This window comes from Pelodiscus sinensis, chromosome 3 (assembly GCF_052426305.1).
Source record: "Pelodiscus sinensis isolate ZL-2025 chromosome 3, ASM5242630v1, whole genome shotgun sequence".
In the NCBI taxonomy this organism is placed as follows: Eukaryota; Metazoa; Chordata; order Testudines; family Trionychidae; genus Pelodiscus; species Pelodiscus sinensis.
In genome coordinates, this window is record NC_143054.1 from 12,318,257 (window position 1) to 12,339,109 (window position 20,853).

The window sequence follows — 20,853 nt, forward strand, 5'->3', positions numbered from 1 at the left end:
GGTGGGGGAAGCTGAAGTGAGAGAAAAGTCCTCAGCTGGCCAATAGAAGTTGTGGGGGGATAAGCCCCCTAGTGGCCAGAAAGCTGGGGAGAGAGAAAAGGCCCCTGATGGTCGGAAAGGCTGGGGATAGGGCAGGAAGGCCTATCTGGCAGAGGAGGGGAGAGAGAAAGCCCTGCTAGATGGGACGCCCTGTCTTGAGTCCCTCCTCAACCCCCCCTCCCTGACTACTGCATCTGCCCCCAGTATCCTCCTCTGTTACTATATCTGCAAGGCCCCATAGAACTCAGTCAATGCTAGGTAAGTCTTCTAATTAGGTATAATTACTTTTCTTTGAGTGATATCAATGTAACTCACTCTACCCCTAAATTCATGGGTAGCCAACAACTCAAAAATTAATTACAACAAAATTTAAGTTCATGACACACAGGAAGACTGCTAAACAACCTATGGGGGAAGAGTCAGCATGTTTTCTAAAGGGAAATTGGCTCACCAACCTACTATCATTCCTTGAGGAGGCCAAAAAGTAAGTGGATAGAGTGGCTATAATGCACTTACATTTTTAGAAAGCCTTCGAGAAGGTCCCTCACCAAAGACTCTTAAGGAAAGTAAATGCCATGGGAGAATATCTAAACAACTAGTGGGGCCCTTGAATGATGGCGATGCTAAAGGAGCACTCAAACATGATAAAGTCATTGCGGAGAAGCTAATAGAATTCTTTACTTCAGTCTTCACAGCTGGGGAGATTCCTAAACTTGAGCGATTCCTGTTAGGTGACAAATTTGCGGAATTATCCCAGACTGAGGTGTCATTAGAAGAGGTTTTGGAACAAATTAATAAACTTAATAGTAACAAGTCACCGGGACCAGATGGCATTCACCCAAGAGTTCTGAAAGAATTCAAATGGGAAGTTGTGGAACTAACAACTCTGGTTTGTAACCTATCCTTAAATCGGCTTCCGTACCAAATGATTGGAAGATAGCTAAAGTGATGCCAATATTTAAAAAGGGTTCTAGCAGTGATCCTGGCAATTACAGAGCTGTAAATCTAATGTCAGTACTGGGCAAAGTAGTTGAAAGTATAGTGAAGAATAAAATTGTCAGACACATGGATGAATATCATTTGTTATGGAAAAGTCAACTTGGTTTTTGTAAAGGGAAATCATGCCTTACTAATCTGCTAGGGTATGTCTACACTGCCAGCCTAGTTCAAACTAGGGTGGCTAATGTCGGCATTTGAACTCGCAAATGAAGCCCGGGATATAAGTATCCTGGGCGTCGCCATTTTTAAATGCCCCATAGTTCGAACTACCTGCCCGCGGCTACACGCGGCACGCACTAGGTAGTTCGAATTAAAGCTCTAATTCAAACAACCATAACATTATGGTAATTCGAATTAGGAGCTTTAATTCGAACTACCTAGTCCATGCCGCATGTAGCCGGGGGCAGATAGTTCGAACTAGGGCCCTTTAAAAATGGTGGCCCCTGGGAAAATGGAAATAAAGCCCGGGATATTTAAATCGCGGGCTTCATTTGCAAGTTCAAATGCCTATATTAGCCACCCTAGTTCGAACTAGGATGGCAGTGTAGACACACATAGAGTTTTTTGAAGGGATCAACAAATATGTGGACAAGGGGGATCCAGTGGATATAGTACACTTAGATTTCCAGAAAGCCTTTGACAAGATCTCTCACCAAAGGCTGTTAAGTAAAGTAAGTTGTCATGGGATAAGAGGGAAGGTCCTTTCCTGTACTGATAACTCGTTAAAAGACAGGAACCAAATGGTAGGAATAAATGGTAAGTTTTCTGAGTGCAGAGAGGTAACTAGTGGCATCCCTCTAGGGTCTTTCTTGGGACCCATCCTATTCAATTTATTTATAAATGATCTAGAGGAAGGGGTAAACTGTGAGGGGGCAAAATTTGCAGATGATACCAAACTGCTCAAGGTAGTTAAAACTAAAATAGACTGTGAAAAGCTTCAAAAAGATCTCACCAAACTAAGTGATTGGGCAACAAAATGGCAAATGAAATTTAATATTGATAAATGTAAAGTAATGCACATTGGAAAAAATAATCCCAACTATATATACAATATGATGGGGATTAATTTAGCTATAACTCCTCAGGAGAAATATCTTCGAGTCATTGCGGATAGTTCTCTGAAACATCCACTCAGTGTACAGTGGCAGTCAAAAAAGCAAATAGAATGTTAGGAGTCATTTAAAAAGGGGTAGAGAATAAGATAGAATACTTTATTGTCTCTATATAAAACCATGGTACGCCCACATCTTGAATACTGCATACAGATGTGGTCGCCTCATTTCAAAAAAGATATATTGGCATTGGAAAAGATTCAGAAAAGGCCAACAAAAATGATTATGGGTTTGAAAGGGTCCCATATGAAGAGAGATTAAAAAGACTTAAACTTTCCATCTTAGAAAAGAGGAGGCTAAGGGGGGACATGATAAAAGTATATAAAATCATGACTGGTATGGAAAAAGTGAATAAGGAAAAGTTATTTACTTATTCCCACAATAAAAGAACCTGGAGGGTCACCAAAAGAAATAATAGGCAGCAGATTTAAAACAATTATAAGGAAGTTTTTCTTCATTCAGGTCATAGTCAACCTGTAGAACTCCTTGCCAGAGGATGTGGTGAAGGCTAGGACTTTAACAGGGTTCAAAAAAGAGCTAGATAGCCATTGATGGGCCTAATCTCCATTAATCTATTAGCTAGGATGAGTAGGAATGGTATTCCTAGCCTGTTTCTCTGGAGGTGGGTGACTGGGGAGGGATCACATGAATATTACCTGTTGTGATCCCTCCCTCTGGGGCATCTGGTATTGGCCACTGTCGGCAGACAGGATACTGAGCTAGATGGACCTTTGGTCTGACCCAGCATAGCCATTCTTACATTCTTAATAGGGAAAGTCTTCTCTTGGATTGGTGACTGGTTAAAATATAGGAAACAAAACATATGAGAGAAAATGGGCAATCTTCAGTATGGAGAAAGGTAAATATTGGTGTCCCCCAGAAGTCTGCACTGGGACCTTTACTGGTGCTACCTAACCACATCACGGTTTATACTGGTTTATAAAATGGAGACTCAGGTCTTTGATTCACCTGGAGTGCACTGGAAATTTCCACCACTAACTGACCTGGTCCACTGTAAAGAATATACAGATGTTAAAGGTCCTGTAGAGACTATAGGATACAAGGACCACATGCAGTTAACAATAAACCTAGACAACTACCTTTGCTACTAAATCAGTATGTGGATTAATTAGGCAATCAGATAAAAATCTGCTTTGCCAATTATTTGGGTAGGGCTGGGACAGCACACAGAAAGAACATGCATAATAGCCCTCATATGACAACAACTGTATTTTGGGACTATTGCAAAAAGAAAAATCAGGTTTTAGAGATGAATGCACATTCCGTACATAGTGACACTAGCTCAATGGGTTGATGTCTGTTATTCACAGGTAATATAGAAATTGCCAAACTGTATCAGATCAGGGGTACATCTAATATCCCATCTCTCACAGTGTCCAGTACTAGCTAGTTCAGAGGAAGCAAAAAGCCCAATGGTTCCCTATTCCCCAAAAAAGCTTTCATTCTTGGCTCGAGTTCTTGGAATTTGGTTTACCCTGAAGCAAAATTTTTTCTGAATATTCCTTCTAAAACAAACTTTGGATGTTCTTGTGATCCACATGTAAAACTTTCTGTCAGGTGAGCTCCTGAATCAATTGCACAAAATACCAGTCATAGACCCCTGTGCAGATACAAAATGTGTATCCACATTCGTATCTATATGCACAAACATGAAAGATGGATGTCCGCATCTATATCCCTGGATGCTGATACCTGTGGATATAAAGCAAATATCTACAGATCTGGTAACCCTTTGTAGGAGGTGTCCCTGAGCAAAGAATTCAAAATTCATTTTGTATTTAAGGGGGCGAGGAGCAGGGAAGTCCACCTGAGCAATTGTCTTAACCCAAGGAAGACCTTTCTAAATAAAAATGAATTATATTGCCTCTTTCTTCCTACAATCCCTACAAAACTCACAAAAGAAAAATTCACTGAGAAGTCTCTCCATTGGCATCAGGGGCCTTGAATGAGGCCCTGTGACCAAGCAGAGAGAGAGAGACTTTGCTACTAAATCAGATCTGTGGTTTAATCGAGTGGTTAGATCAAAATTTGCTGGGCCAACTATTTGCACTGAGCTGGGACAGTGCACAGAAAGACCACATGGACACAGTCATCATCTGACAACAAGTGTATTTGTCACAGTTACCAAAAAAAAAATCATGTTTATAATGATGGGTTAACATTACATCCATCATGCCACTTACACAATGAGTTGGTATCTGTTAGGGTCCATTTACACTGTACTGTAGGTCGAAATAAGATACGCAATTGGAGCTATGCAAATTGCATATCTTATTTTGAAATAGATTATTTCGTAATTTGGCACTATCTACAGAATGCCAAATTTCAAAATAACCCGCCATTCTGAACTGTCCCTTACTCCTCATGGAATGAGGTTTACAAGGACATTGGAATAGCGAGCTCGTTATATTTTGAAATAATGGGCTTTCTGTTCAGCCATAGGATACCTATGGATACCTCCAGTATCCCTGTGACAGGGCCGCAGCGGCATCCCACATTCCGGTGCTTTGGGCGAAAAGCCACCATGGCTTCTGCACCAGCTGGGCCGAGTGTTCTCCTCAGCTGCTGGCAGCGTCATACTCCCGAGGGGGCCGCGAGGAGCGGAAGGAGGAGGAACCAGAAGCGACGTCACTGGATCCCCGATGGCGGGGACATCGGTCTGGAGGGATGTAGCTGCGAGCAGTTAGTCTGGACTAGTGAGATTTCAAAATGGCGACCGGACGGGAACATGCAAATAAAGCCCAGGATATTTAAATCCCGGGCTTCGTTTGCAACTTCGAATGCCTACGTTAGCCTATCTAGTTCGAACTAGAGGGCTAGTGTAGACATACCCATAAGGACCATAGGTGATGGGGTGTAGGACTTTCTAACGGGATGTGCCAGGGAAAAGGGATGCTCAGGGAACCGCGGAGGACCTTTGGGGAGTTCTAAAGGGACTGACTTGTGGGTTCGCCCTTAGGGAGCACGCCTTAGCTGGTCCTGTGACACCCCTGTGCCGGGTGGAGGCTCCCGATTGAGGGGCAGAGGAAGATAGATGCTGATTCTGGGGAGAGGAGCCCGGCCTGGCACAAAGAAGCCCAGGGGGCAGCCATTCAACAATCCCAAAATAGCGCTGCAGTGTAGACATAGCCTTATTCACCGGAAATGTAAGAATTGCCAAACTGGATCAGATCAGGGGACCTTCTAATCTAATATCCTGTCTCTGAAAGTGTCCAATACCAGCTAGTTCAGAGGAAATTTAAGAACTCAGTGGTCCCCTTTTCCCCACAACAACTCTCATTCTTAGCTCTAGTTGTTGGAATTTGTCATAGCCCTGAAGCACAAGGTTGAATAGTCCTACTAAAAGAAACATTGGATGTTCTTGTGATCACTAGGTAAAGCTTTTTGGTCAGGTGTAAAATGAATGAATGATCTATTCACTAATTGTGCTTTTGACCTTGATTCAGCAAAACAGTCACGTGCTCAACAGCAAGCATTTCCTTACATACCAGTGAAGGTTCAAGGTCACAAGCATGCACTTGAAGTTTAGTATCTGCAAAAGTTATCTCGGGAATTCATCTTCTTTAAGCAAGAGGAGTGCCCAGAAGGCAGAGTGCTTAAAAGAGCATTTGCAACTTCAAATGCCTACATTAGCCTTCCTAGTTTGAACTAGGGGGCTAGTGTAGACATACCCTCAGGTGCCATAGGACTATCTGTTGATCCAAAAATGAATTCTTCTCTCAATTTGGATTAGTCACCAAAAATTGGTGCTTCAGTGTTTCAATCACTGTGCTCATTATTCCAGCATCTGGAAAGTCTGGCATGGAGCAAAAGACTTAGCAGTTCCCAGCCATACTCAAGAGACTCCCTGATGGCTTGAGTAGAGTTGTCATAACCATGCTCTGACTTGGCCTGGTATGCGCCTTACACAGTCTGTGAGGCACAGCATTGAACCCAGTGACTCATGCAATGGAATAATACCAAATCCAGAGAGCAGGCTACAATGCCTAACTGTCTCCTGGCTAAGGTCCAGGTTCTATGAGCTGCTGCTTATAGCTAAGCACATGCCTAAGTGGCAGCAGGATTGGCGGGGGCCGGGCATACCAAATGAATATCCACAATATTCTGTTGTGTTATTTCATCTTTCCATACCTGAGGACAGCGCCTGTTAGGATCGAGATATTCAGGCCTGCCTCATATGACCTATAATTTAAGAATTCTGATGTATTTTTACAGGGATAAAAAAACAAGGAATCAAAATCACAATATGATGGTCTGATGCCTTGTTCTTGAACTAAGGATTTTGGTAAAGCAGAAAGGACAGCAATAAGCAGGAAGCTAGTCTTGACACATTCCAAACCAGTCATATTGAAGAGATGAAGGGAAGAGCCTAGAAACTAAGGCTGCTAGCTTTCTGTCTAGCAAGGACCCACTTATCAATAGTTGGGGTTGTGAAATCCATAATTCTTTATTGCTGTGTTATTATGCACCCCTTCTCTCTATTGTTTATCTTCATGGCTCTGTCTGGTTCTTTGATTTTTTTTTTCCTGTCTCATGTATAATTAAGTTTGTTGGGTGTAAACCAAGTAAGGTTGTGGGATGTAACTGGATAGATAATCATGTTACAGTATGTTAGGATTGGTTAATTACATTTAAGTAGAATAATTGATTAAAATATACCTGAAGCTATGCCCAGAACCACTGGAGAAGATTTATAACACTGCCTAATATTTTGAAGTGGTGTCATTGTTCTGATAGAAAAAGTCAAATAATTTTGGGATGAAAATAGCAAACTCAGTTAGAATAAAGCCAAACAAAGGTCTCAAATAAAGGGCCAGTGTTATCATAGAATACTAGGACTGGAAGGGACCTCGAGAGGTCATCATGTCAAGTCTCCTGCCCTCATGGCAGGACCCAGTACTGTCTAGACCATCCCTGATAGACATTTATCTAACCTCCTTCCTAGACAGTCGTTTCCCTTTCTGTTTGAGTAAAACTGATTGTTCCTTCCTAAGTGGAGCACTTTGCATTTGTCCTTATTAAACTTCATCTGATTTATCTCAGACCATTTCTCCAATTTGTCCAGATCATTTTGAATTATGACCCTATCCTTCAAAGCAGTTGCAACCCCTCCCACCTTGGTATCATCTGCAAACTTAATAAGCATGCTCTCTATGCTGATATTTAAATCGTTGATGAAGATATTGAACAAAACCAGTCCCAAAACAGACCTCTGCAGAACCCCACTTATTATACATTTCCAGCAGGATTGTGAACTGTTAATAACTACTCTCTGAGGGTATGTCTACACTACCCTCCTAGTTCGAACTAGGAGGGTAATGTATGCATACCGCACTTGCTAATGAAGCCCGGGATTTGAATTTCCCGGGCTTCATTAGCATAAGCGGGGAGCCGCCATTTTTAAATCCCCGCTGCTTCGAACCCCGTGTAGCGCGGCTACACGGGGCTCGAACTAGGTAGTTCGGACTAGGGTCCTATTCCGAACTACCGGTACTCCTCGTTTCACGAGGAGTAACGGTAGTTCGGAATAGGACCCTAGTCCGAACTACCTAGTTCGAGCCCCGTGTAGCCGCGCTACACGGGGTTCGAAGCAGCGGGGATTTAAAAATGGCGGCTCCCCGCTTATGCTAATGAAGCCCGGGAAATTCAAATCCCGAGCTTCATTAGCAAGTGCGGTATGCATACATTACCCCGCTAGTTCGAACTAGCGGGGTAGTGTAGACATACCCTGAGAATGGATATCCAGCCAGTTATGCACCCACCTTACAATAGCCTCATCTAAGTTGTATTTGCCTAGTTTATTGATAAGAATATCATGAGAGACCATATCAAATGCCTTACTAAAGTCTAGGTATACCACATCTACCCCTTCTCCCTTATGCACAAGATTCATTATCCTATCAAAGAAAGCTATCAAATTGGTTTGACATGATTTGTTTTTACAAATCCATGCTGGCTGTACCCTATCACTTTATTATTTGCCAAGTGTTTGCAGATGATTTCCTTAATTATTTGCTCCATTATCTTTCCTGGCATAGAAATTAAAGTGACTGGTCTGTAGTTTCCTGGGTTGTTTTTATTTCCCTTTTTATAGATGGGCACTATATTTGCCCTTTTCCAGTCTTCTGGAATCTCTCCTGTCTTCCATGATTTTCCAAAGATGATAGCTAAAGTCTCAGATACCTCCTCTATCAGCACCTTTGGTATTCTAGGATGCATTCATCAGGATCTGGTGACCTGCAGGCATCTAACTTTTCTAGGTGATTTTTAACTTGTTCTTTTTTTATTTTATCTTTTAAACCTACTCCCTTCCCAATAGCATTCACTATGTTAGGCATTCCTTCATCAGACTTCTCGGTGAAGACTGAAACAAAGAAGTCATTAAGCATCTCTGCCATTTCCAAGTTTCCTGTTTCTTCCTCCCCACTTAGCAATGGGCCTACCTTGTCATTGGTATTCCTCATGCTTCTAATATATTTATAGAATATCTTCTTGTTTCCCTTTATGCCTATGCCTGTAGCTAGTTTGAGCTCGTTTTGTGCCTTTGCCTTTCCAATCTTGCCCCTTCATTCCTGTACTGTTTGCCTATATTCATCCTTTGTAATTTGTGTTAGTTTCCATTTTTTATTTGATTCCTTTTTTACAGTTTTCTAAACAGTATTTTACACAAAATAAAAATAACAACAAGTTTTGTAGCATTGAATGAGTAATTTAATGACCAAATAAGAAATGACAAATCATTTGAAAGTAAGTCAGGTGATAGCTCTGTATTTGTTATGAAGAGAATAGTCCCCGATCCCATAGAATCATAGAACCATAGAGCTGAAAGAGATCTTAGAAGGCCATAAAGTCCAGCACCCTGCACAAGGCAGGGCCAATCCTCATTAAATCAACCCAGCAAGGGCTTTGTCAAGCCAAGACTTAAACACATCCATCCTTCCTTCCATGAGCTATATTTACTTTTAAGAACAGATTTGATCCCATTGATTATATATTAAGATGGCTCTCATGAATAATAGAGAAGTCAATGTTTCATTGGGATTGTTGACAGAATAAGAACTTCACAAGTGTTTCTTGGAAGGAAGTGACACCTTTAGATATTATTTGGTAAAGGCTGATGTTGATATTGATGAGATTTCAAATCTATTCATTCAACATTGTACAAGTCAAGCTTCTAAAATGCTGAATTTCAGGCATGGAAGAAAACTCTACTACAATTGGAAAGAAAGAACTAAAGCAGGATACAACATGAGGTAAAAGGTCAGAGCTTACAGCCTTTACTCAGATAAGAAACCCCATTGACATCAGCAGGAATACACATCTCAAAGATTCAAAATGTAACCCTAATTTTCTAAAAGATTCTGTTATTAGAAAGCAGAATTTCCATGAACGGAGGAATCAGAGGCTGTTATTTTATTTCAGTGTTGCAACAGCAGGAGGCAAAGCACTTTTCCTTGACCAACGGGTCTTCACATCCATGCTTTTTTTTTAATTAGGACAGTTTGAATAAATGTCTTCATATGTTCAAGGTTTGGCTGAAAATAAAAGAAAGCATGAAATTAGGCATTAACAAGAGGAAATGGAAATGCATGACGCCATTTCTTTTAAATCGTATTTTGATTGAATAAGCATGTCTCAGAGTATTTGTTTCTCTTCACTTTTATTTGTTCATCAGTAAAACTGCAAAAGTCTAACAGAAAAATTGTTCACTCAGTTTCGCGCATTTTATGAGGTGGAACAATACTTTGTTCTAATACAGCTTATTACAGTATAATTACAAGATGGACAACTCTGGTTTGGTGGTGAGTCTCCCTGAAATAAAACTAGATCAGTTCTCACTTTTACTATTTCCCAGTAGAGTTTTTTCTGAAGAATAATCCCACCATGGCTTCTCGACTAGCCCACTCGACTAACTTCTGAACCACTCAGCTGGGTTGCCATGTGGGAGCAAGCAGCACAAGCGGCTGATTGGGCCCAGTGCTACCCATGCAGCACCTCTGTGCTGCACGCGGAGTGCAGACTCCAAAGAGCTGCTTGCACTTCTTGCTCCCACGCGGCAGTCCACCTGAGCGGCGCAGAAGTCAACCAAGTGCCACAGCGGGTGGTAACAGAGCCACCCAGAGGGAACAGCCAGTGTTTCAGCGTTACAGAATCACAGACATTGGGCTACTATTTATATGATTTGACACTGTGTAGACAGCACCAAATTACATGAAATAAGCTATTTCAACATACACTCAGAAGAGCTACAGATTTTGGATCTAACTGAATTTGCAACAGACTTTGGAAGTTAGCAAAAGTCTGTGACAATCCACCATGGCAGGGGGCAGAGGTGAGAGCCTCCTCTCTCTGTCTAGGGAGGTTCACACACCACTTGGCAGCTTCTGTAGGTAGAGAGTCACCGAAGAGCCTTAGAATAAACTTGTTGCTCAGAGGCAAAGTGCTTCGTGCACGAAATACAAAGGGCTAAAATGTGTGATACTCACTCACGTGGTGGACCACGTAGTTCTTCTGAAGTGAGTACAGCTACTTGCTTACAGTAGTTCAACTGTGAGGCCCAAAGGCTATTACTCAGAACGACAACAGGAAAATGTCATTTCCTTTATGGACTGAATGAATTGGTTGGTGGGAAGCAATTCTCTGTGGGAACTTCCTCTAGCCCATGTAGGTGTTAAATATTTTTAACATTGACACAAGGTTCTTTTTCTTTTTTGACGAGTGGAGGTAGGGAAATTAATGAGGATCTCCTGATTCCTAGTAAGCAGCATATATATAGCTATATCTCTCTCTGTAATCTCTCTGTATAACGTATTCCATAAATTCTCTCATTCCTTTCAACAGGACTATTTATTAGGTATTTATGTAGTGCCTAGCACAACAGGGTCTCGGACACAATAGTGGATTATAAGGATTATCACAAAATAATACATGCAAGTAATGGCAAAGGCCTATTCAGTACAGAATCAGAAATGCAGGGATGGAAGGGACTGAGGCAGCATTCAGTATTCCTAGACTATTCCTGATATACTTACCTAACCAGGCGTAGCTTTAGGGCAAGGCAAACAAGGTGGTTGCCTTGGGCCCCATGCCTTCAGGGGCCTGCGCTGCCTGGCACCCCCCCTCCCCCCCCGCCCGGCTGCTCGCCCCGCTGCCCTGGCTGTGAAGACTCACTGAGATGATTACTGCTTGTCCTATCCTGAGAGGACATGCAAAACAATCAATCCCATTCTCCTTTATATTGAAATGTGACATATGTGAAACCTGTCTTCATGTCCTCCTCAGACTTCTTCTTGGTGGGGACATGAGACCAGGATGACAGTCCCCTCGCAAGATAACAATCCCCCTCCTCAGAAGCCTTTACATAAGCTCCTACACCTGCTCATGTTTCAATATAACATGCCTAACAATGAGGGTGAGTAAGGGCCCCATGGTTAGTCTCCATAGGCAAGATGTTTGAGGGGATAATACCCCAAATCTTTCCGGCCAAGTGAATTAAACATTGTCATAATAAATGACAACTTCACCATTGCCATATTTAAATTCTGCTAAAACTTACTGCATAGTCCATTGTCGCAAGCATCAGGGCAATCGCCACACGGTGTCCCTGATTTATATGGTGTGTTCATTCTGCCTTGGATATTCCCCCTGAAATGTTAAAATGAAAGAGAATAAGATGTAAAGCCAGCATGCAGAGCACATCTTCCATTACATGCAGGGACATTTACACTGCAGTCCGGGATATGATTTACAGCTACTGTAGACATCCCCTCACTAGCTGTACCTATCTCCCCTCCCTGTCTGTACCTAGCTCCCTTCCTACTCTGCTAGAATAATGACAATACTATGGGTCTGCAAAAGTGAATAAGGGTGCTCCGGTGTCACACAACCTTATACCACCTGGGCTGATGCCCATTACAAGATTTTAGAAACTAAGCTAGAATCAAATGAGTACCTTTGTATCTACATGTGCTGCAAACACACCTCTGGCTGTAGTGTGGTATGCATCAGACAGATATTTCAAATGCCAACTTGCCACTATTAAAATGTGTCAAAAGATGTGTGGCCAAACCCTTGCACTGCTTTGAAATTCTCACTCATTGGCTTCACTGGGAAGGAGAGATTGCTTACGACATGTGCAAGTGCTTAAGTCCCATCCTGAAGAGAGGACTCACAGTGACCAGCACTGCTACTTCAGAGGAAGATGCAACAAACCCTGCAAGTTAACATTCCATAGGGAAAGTTTCTTACAGACCCCTAAGGATTTAGAAATTGGAGTATTTCCTTTTTCACTTACCCAGCTGTTAAGAAAAATGCTTAGAGTTTTCATCAGAGCAGACCTCACTGGGAAATTATTGAGGGTTTGGTGGATGCCTATATTTTCAGAATGTAATTCCTGCATAATATTATTCCTGAATTGCCCCCTCTGCCCATAAGCATGCTTAAAGATTATGCTGCAGTGTAGATGAAAGTTTCTTGGGTCATTTCAATGAATTAAAGCACTAAGGAATTCCACTAATCAATGAAATCCATAGTTAATACATACGCAGGGCAGTACTGGCAAACGTAATAGTACTTGTATTCTTTGTCAGGGCAATAAGCAACTGCACATCCAATCTGGTAAGACTCATCCCAAACCACCTGGAGACAGAATAAATACATGAATGAATATGAAGGACTCTATATTTCAATATAATAAAATATACATTTAAAAACACTTTAGTATGAAGTTGAGATTTTGGCACACGATCTTATACATTCGGATGACTAAAAGTCCCCTCCTATATAAAAGAATCTGAACATGTATGTAATTTTCACATGGTTTTACTGATCCTTTATAGAAAGGCCATATAGAATGTAATGAGGATAGAATCCAAGCTCATGATACCTTCACATTCACCTGGAATCTATAAATCTGGACATAAAAATAACAATAAATATATTGGTTTAACCACAGATTGTGGAGCTCGAAGAGGAATCAGTGGATAAAAATATTTGGATGTTGTTATATGAAGTTCATAAGATTAGATGGTCATAATGGCCCATTCTGGTCCTGAAATCTAAGAAATACAATTCTACAGAACAATTGTAAACCAACCTATAGATATTTATCTCTCTAGTTTCTTATCTTGCCCCATTCCAGTAATATCCAAATGCCTACAAAATATATACAAATACAAACAAATTCTCTCTCACTCTCTCTTTCTTCCCTGGTGGGTAGGACTATCAACTTGATTAGTTTATAACCAATTTATGTGAAGATGCACATACATGTCTGAAGAACATATAGAAGGAAAGCTAACAGAAGGTGAGATTTAGGGCCTGATTCTGCCTTCTATCCATCAAGAACAACATTACTTCCACAAGGAAAAATCTAGAGGATTATCTCTGCCAATGTGATCTCACTTCTTTGAATGTGGTGGGTTCTCTTATCTATCACTCTGTCAATGTTGTGTGCATCCTTATTTCTTAAAATGAGGTTAGACCAAGCTGATTTAAATGATCAAATCGTAGTGTTTCCACCACTATCTTTGGTCTAATAGACCTCCCTGTGAGGATGCTGGTCAGGATATTTAGTCTACAGTTTCCACAGTTTTATTTTGTTATTTCTCCCATAACGTCTGCTCTGTTGGAATAATTCTTATCCTTTTCTCTGTTTATTCCTTTTAAATATATTTAGGCTGTTATTACTCCTACACCTGGAAATCATTTAGCCCAAAGATGTATCCATTAAATCATGACTATTACGAATTGTGCTATGGTGCTTACCTGAGTATAATGGCCTATCACTGCTTCTGGTGGATTTGCCCCAGTGCCATATACGAACTTTTCCACCTCATTGTACCAGGTTTGGATGGCATCTGACCAGGAATTGGGTGCACTTGACATGTAGAGATTTTCACCACATCCCACCGCTGGAAATGGAAAGGAAAGCATTCACAAAAGCTGATGAGAAGGACTTAAGAAGATGCAAGTGTTTTCTAATATATGGAGATACATCTCATAGAACTGGAAGGGATCTTGAGAGGTCATCAAGTCCAGTCCCCTGCCCTCACAACAGGACACATGAGGAGAACCAGCTGAAGATTTAGGAATTTCTAGGAAAGCCTGGTGGAAAGAATCTGTTTCATGTACTGAATACTAATACCCTCAACCTGCCCTTTGTCATTCTTCAGATCACAAGTGAATAGACTCATAGACTTTAAGGTCAGAAGGGACCATTATGATCATCTAGTCTGACCCCCTGCACAGTACAGGCCACAGAATCTCACCCATCCCTCCCAGAATAATCGTCTCACCTATATCTCAGATATTGAAGCCTTCAAATACTTTGAAGACCCCATGATGCAGAGAATCCTCTAGCTGTGATCTGTACCCCATGCTACAGAGGAAGGCGAAAAACCTCCAGGGCCTCCGCCAATCTACCCTGGAGGAAAATTCCTTCCTGACCCCAAATAGTGTTGGGAAAATCCCAAAAGTTCAAAGGTTACCTTTGGTTCTCATAAGTATTCAACAATTCAGCTGTTTGTCTAAATCCCCATGCTAAAGACAAATTAGCCTAGATCTGCCTAAATGCCAAGGATCCCCCAAACTTCCATTACTGTCAGCACAAGACAATTCCTTGACATTGCAACTTGGTTCCTTCTCCAATGTGTCCTGAATAGTCTAATACTGACTATTCCTACAGTATTCATCATACTGTTAACCAATGTAAATGACCTCAGTGAAAAGTGATTGTGTGTGAAACACAGAATTATTCATATCATTGGACATGTTTGCAGATAAACGGTAGGAGATGGGGGAGTAGAAAGAGATTCCTTTAAAAAATAAATGTTCCTAGTTTTTTCAAAAGTTGAAAATTGCAAAATTTCATGGAAATATTCTGTCTTCACAAAGAGATGCTTAACGCTAAATATGATGCAGTCTTATTTCAGAATAGATAAATTCATTCATCCAGAATAGTAAATATTATTCATTCACCATAATACTAATACCACTGAAATAAGAAATAGTTATATTACCAGGACACTGTTCATATAAATGGTTCAATGATGCATTTACTATTTCAAATTAACATTTTACTTACTAGTGGTCCTTTGCTCTTGGGGGCTGTGGGATAAAGTGCACTGATTTGCCCAATTCTTGGCATTCTTTGCAGCATCAGCATTCCATTCCTTAATGAAATGAGAAACGTTAGATGTTCAGCTGCGTACCTCTTAGTGAGTAAACAGACACTTGGAAACAGTGTTTTCTTCATAATTCCTTCTCTTTCATCTGGATCATAAAAGGAGCAGCGCTCTATGGCTGCATCGCCTAGGAGGAAACTAAAAATCATGGTGATTAGCTCCATGGAGAACATCTCACAAGACAACCTGGCAGACCAGAGCTAGTTGTTTTCCTCTTCACTTCCAAAGGAGACATCATAATTCACAAGCTGCAAGATTTATCATATCCAACCTGCTCCCTTCCCCTCACAAGTCCTGTGCCGGATAACATTTTAGGCAAGAAAGGAGTCACATGGCATATTTTCTGCCACTGAAATGTTGAGCCTTTGAAAATTCTCTAGTAACATTAGCAGGGTCTGGGTACATCACAAATTACTTTGCAAAATGTATCTTACCATCCTCAGCATCTTGCTAGCAGTGGGGTTCACCCCTCTCCTTAGGGTATTATGCTTGTCAACAATCTCCTTTTGCTGATCTGCTTTGTCAGTGGACAGGGCATCAACACCTGGTTCCTAAATTAAAGAAATGTACGATAGTCATTGTTGTATGTGGTTGTGTGAGTCTAAAATATTGAGTTCATTTTGGTATGAAAATATAGGAAGAGTTTGTTTCCTTACAAAGATTTTTAAATCAGCAGTAACTCAGTGGAAGTCAATAACATCAATTCTAATGAATGTGTCCTCATAAACATCAGCTCATGAAATGTTTACAGTTAATTTAATCAGAATGAATCTATCAATCAGGCAGTAATTATGGGTAAGATCCTGATATCTTTGGTCTATGATATGTGGCATTTTATTCATGTCTGGTCCAAGTGTGACCAATTTAACAATAAGACGCTGATGCTAATATTTAATCTTAGGATTTTTAGACTGACAAACTCTTTTAAAATATATTGGGTCATATTCAGTGCTGGTAAAGACAGGCTTGGCTCTGCCTCATCTAATTATTAATTACATTGTGGTTGCCAGATTTGGCCTTTAGTCTGTCTTGAACACTTGTGTTGTTTTTGTGCTTTAGGGACTCAATGGTTTTGCAATTTCACTTTCCCACCTGAAAAAAATGACCAGTCAAAATCGAGAGTTCTGAAATTCCTGAAGTGAAATGCTTTATCTCATGGGAACAAATGTTTTCTTTTTTCAGATTTTCAATTTGCAAAACTATTTGAAAATTTTAACTTTTGTTGGAAACATGTTCCTCACCCTGCTCTCATCTTACCTGTCCGGTTGTTTGCTGCAGCACAGCAGCCAGGCCCAGGAGTACAGCGAGTAGAATCATTTCTGAAAAGGGAAGAACAACCTGCTTTGTTGTCTGTGCATTTAAACCTATTACAGGAAAAGTAAGCTGCCATATGCTATAGATATCTAAGGATATTTTCATTCAGGAAGGGGATGATTTTGACACCACTTCATTATACAGTAGAGCAAGGTTTCCCAACATATGGGTCACCATTTCATTTCAAAAGGGTTACAAAGTGTCGCCCCAGGTGGCTCTGCCCCTTCTTGTCCCCCCGTTTTTGAATTGCCTTGGGTTACCAAGTCTTCCTGAATTGTCAAAATGGGTCCCCATCTGGTAAAGGTTGGGAACCGCTGCACTAGAGAGAAAAAGCCTCCTTTCTTTCTCTGTTACTTTTAAAAGTACTAGGAACCAACCAGCCTCCTGTTTTTTTCCTCTCTGCACATGCTGGTATACAAGAGGGCTGTCTTTTAGACCGTGGCCTAATGCAGTGGTGGTCTGAATTAAATGAGGAGGAAGTTTCAAATTTCCCTGCAGGAAGAAAGGGGAGACATTACCACCGACGCCACCCCATTCTGGGGCTTTCATTACATGGCGACAGGTTTAGCTTCCACCTCGAGCTCCATAGGAATCTTGTCTCTAGAGACTGCAGAAGTGATGTACTGACTTACCAGATGCACTACCTAACTCGGTAATATGCCCTTGCTAGACACATACGGCTGTGTCTACATTGGCCACTTATTCCGGAAAATCAGCCGCTTTTCCGGAATAACTTGCCAGCTGTCTACACTGGCCTCTTGAATTTCCAGAAAAGCACTGACGATCTACTGTAAAATCATCAGTGCTTTTCCGGAAAAACTTTTGGGGTGAACTATGCACAGCAACACAAGCCAGTGCAAATGTGGTGTAGTGGGATGGTGTAGTGGTGATGGTTCTGGTTTGAGATTTTCCTGGTATAATGAGGTGGCAGCTGGCAGACATTCCCATATGCTGCTGGAGGGAGTCTCCAAGACAGGCATAAGGATCTTGTGCAAAACAGAGGCCTTGCACAAAACGGAAGCAGCAACACTGCTTCTTTTTGCGCAAAAACCCCTTGCGCAAAAAGAAAAGGCAGAAAATATGCTAATGACATCATGACTCATGCTAATGAGTCCCTCATAAGCATATTTTCTGCTGCAAAAACTCGCAGTGTAGACATAGCCTAATAGTATAATGGCCTGTTGACATCATCCTCTGGTAGCTGACCTTACTGCAAACAATAAGAGTTTCTGCTTCATTTAAACTGGTTTAATCCTGAGTTTTATGTGATTTTAGAACCAAGGTTCTAATCTCAGCTCCCCAGATACAGATTTGAACATAGAAAGTTTTGAATTGTCATATCTGTCTGTGGCATATGGATTTATTATGGGCTAGTTCCTAAACTGGTAATGGAACCAAGTTTTCATTAGCTGAGCATCTGGCCATAACCTCTAAAATATATAAACATTATACAATTTAATGTTGATACTTAGGGTTGATAGATATACATTTTCTTTCGTGGTAATACATTTTACGGTACTGCATTTAGTTGACTAAGCTATAAGGACAGGTTGAACTTCTCTAGTCTCGGCTCATCTGAGTAAGTGGGTGTTGCCCATGAAAGTTCATGATGATTAGAGAAAAAGACAGACAGACAGACACACACACACTAAGGTGCTTCAGGACTTCTCATTGTTAGTAAAGCTACAAACGAGCATGGCTACCCCTCTACCCCTCTTAGGATTCCTTGTCCAGCATTCTCTGGTCTGGCAATATCTATGGTTCTGCATGATTTTGGTTAGCCAGAGGTCCACTGATCATGGGTGTGGCCAAGTTTCCTGTGGCCCCATAAAGTTTGTTTACAGCCACCAGTCCTGGCTCTCAGTGTTCTGTGCTGTTATTTAGCTCTAATGAACCCCTAAATGTCTTCTAAGGTCCCAGTAAGCAGTGGAAATATTGATAATGCTGCTAGACAATATTGACCTCCTGTGGGTCAATACATTCTCTGGTTCGGCACCAGTCAGTTTCTGAGGTACCAGATTAGAGAGGTTCAAGCTGTACTATGCATTTCTTACCGTAGACCTTTATTTTGCTATTTCCTAATGTAATAGTATGTATGACTTTCCCAGCATTATTGACTAAAGAAATAATATCAATAATATAAAAAAAATTCTTGCATTTCGTTCAGCACTTGGGAGGTGGTGTTTTTGCTAAATTTGTAGCTATCCGTAAGTATTAAAAGCAAAAACGTGTCTGATCTTGGATGAAACCAGGAAACAACTGTGGTCTCAGCCAAGTGAAAAAAAATCATTTTTCACATACCAATGGTGCTGGCATTAAAACTCAGGAAAATAAATGTTGTGTCAGGTTCTGAAGTGAAAATAACCCACTCATTGAAATTTTAAATATTGTTAAATTTGCAAATAAGGCTGAGAAGTGTCCTCCAAAGATATGGCAGAAGTGTTTCTGTTATCAATTTTGTTAATAAACAAAATACAACTGATTTGTACATGATTCGGAGAAGTTACAAAAATGCCTGTTGTAATATACTGAAAGTCAGTGCGACTCCTACTTACATACATGTATAGAAAAACTTTCATCCAAATGTCTTTGCTTAGCATAGAGGTGGCCAAGCTTTGCTTGTTCTGTAGCCCCCTGTGGAACTATCAGCTGCCAGAGTACCGCTTCCCTTGTCATCACGGATAATTTGTGTGTTTTTTACACTACCTATTTTTAACTAGCTGCGATGTACAGATAGAGTGCAATCAACTGTCTGCTCTGTATCTGTGCAAAGCTTCACTGACCTCTTTGGACGGATCCATGTGCACCATTGCTGGATCAGTGCCTTAATATCTCCAGGGTGTATTATTTCAGCATTACAGGCAGAAATCTTCTAGTGTGTACATCTGTTCCCCTCCCTGCAGACTTCTTACTTTTGCTAAATAGCCCCTTAGCTATTTTTTACCTTGCTTCATTTCACTGAAAATAAAATCAAGGCATTTGAGCACTCTAATATTTCAAACAGTCTTCTCGATAGAAGATTATATTTAAAAACCTGAGAACAAGGTCTTCATGTGTTAAATAAAGGAACAGAAAGCTTACCTGTTCTTTCAGGGCAGATAGGAAATGTCTTCTGTGCCTGTCAACAGTTTGTGGCGGTGAATGGATTGCTTCTCTGGACCATTATATATAGCTCACCAGTTTCCTGCTTTGGCAAGGTGATTCAATGTCACAACAGGTGAAATAATTCCCTAACTGGAACTGGATAGCACACTGGCTTTGTCGTACACACTCCCCCAAAACTTGTTATTTGTATTTGATTTTTACTTCCTTCTTTGGTGTATTTTGAAAGAATCAAGAAATCGCTACCTCCAGGTGAGCTGACTTGAGTTCCTTATATATTGTTCATGATAAATACATTTCACAAGCAGAGCGAACTGCATAATCTCATGTCAGGAGGAGTTATTACAAATAGTTGACACACTTAAGAATCTCTACATCATAGTGGATCTAATATTCATCTACACCAGTGGATTTCAAACTTGAATACTGTTAGAAAAAGTACAGGTGACCCAGAAGCAGATAAAGTAGATGGGTTTCTTTATTGTAGATACTCATTCTGCCAAAACTCTGGTCTGAGTGAGCGATACATTAACTGCAGGTATATTCTTTTATCCAGGTTACTATGTAAATACACATATGTATTACAACTCCCCTTAAGCCCTACTTAGAGATGTGAACATGCATAAAATGTGATGAATAGAATTATACCTGTCCATTTACTGTGTACAGCACTTTTAGTGGAAGCATGTCGTTCTCACACCACAAATTCCCTAAATCAGAAGAGGTGGGGAGACACGACCCTGTTTGCATACGTTATGAATCTGGGAAGTGGGAAGATAATGCTACTTTTATACACAGAGTATTCATTAGAAAGTTACATTCTTTGTTCATTCCTTATCTACCCTAACAAGGAGGAAGGGAAAGGGTAGCAAACTCTGTCTAGCAAGCAGAAGAAATTGTGTTGCCTTTGCTAGTCTTTCCTATATCATTGTAACACTTTCCAACACCCCCTAGTTAGCCCTTACAGATTCCAAAACTCCCCCACTCTCTTCAAAGAAGGGCTCAGGCACTTTTCCTTCCAGCACACTGGCCAGCAGGGCCCTCGGGCTAAAGGCCCTGAATCTAATTGCTCAATACCTTAG

General features: G+C 40.9%; 1 protein-coding gene across 1 annotated transcript; it reads right to left on the bottom strand.

Annotated features, from left to right (window-relative positions):
* Positions 1–8,859: 8,859 nt before the first annotated feature.
* On the bottom strand, positions 8,860–19,892 carry LOC102459287 (cysteine-rich secretory protein 3-like). The gene is made up of 8 exons (XM_006137024.5): positions 19,751–19,892; positions 16,613–16,674; positions 15,790–15,906; positions 15,256–15,343; positions 13,938–14,083; positions 12,715–12,809; positions 11,728–11,816; positions 8,860–9,706 (listed from the first exon to the last, which is right to left on the bottom strand). The coding sequence occupies exons 2-8, from the start codon at positions 16,670–16,672 to the stop codon at positions 9,696–9,698; spliced, it is 606 nt and encodes a 201-aa protein (XP_006137086.4). The 5' UTR covers positions 16,673–16,674; positions 19,751–19,892; the 3' UTR covers positions 8,860–9,695.
* Between the last annotated feature and the right edge of the window lie 961 nt (positions 19,893–20,853).

What these genes read in the sequence shown, in the direction of transcription:
- LOC102459287 (XM_006137024.5), bottom strand. Translation starts at nt 16,672, where the DNA reads ATGATTCTACTCGCTGTACTCCTGGGCCTGGCTGCTGTGCTGCAGCAA. An exon ending in CTAGCAAGATGCTGAGGATG is followed by an intron (nt 15,344 to 15,789) that starts GTAAGATACATT and finishes CATTTCATTAAG; the next exon opens with GAATGGAATGCTGATGCTGC. An exon ending in CCAAGAGCAAAGGACCACTA is followed by an intron (nt 14,084 to 15,255) that starts GTAAGTAAAATG and finishes TTCCATTTCCAG; the next exon opens with CGGTGGGATGTGGTGAAAAT.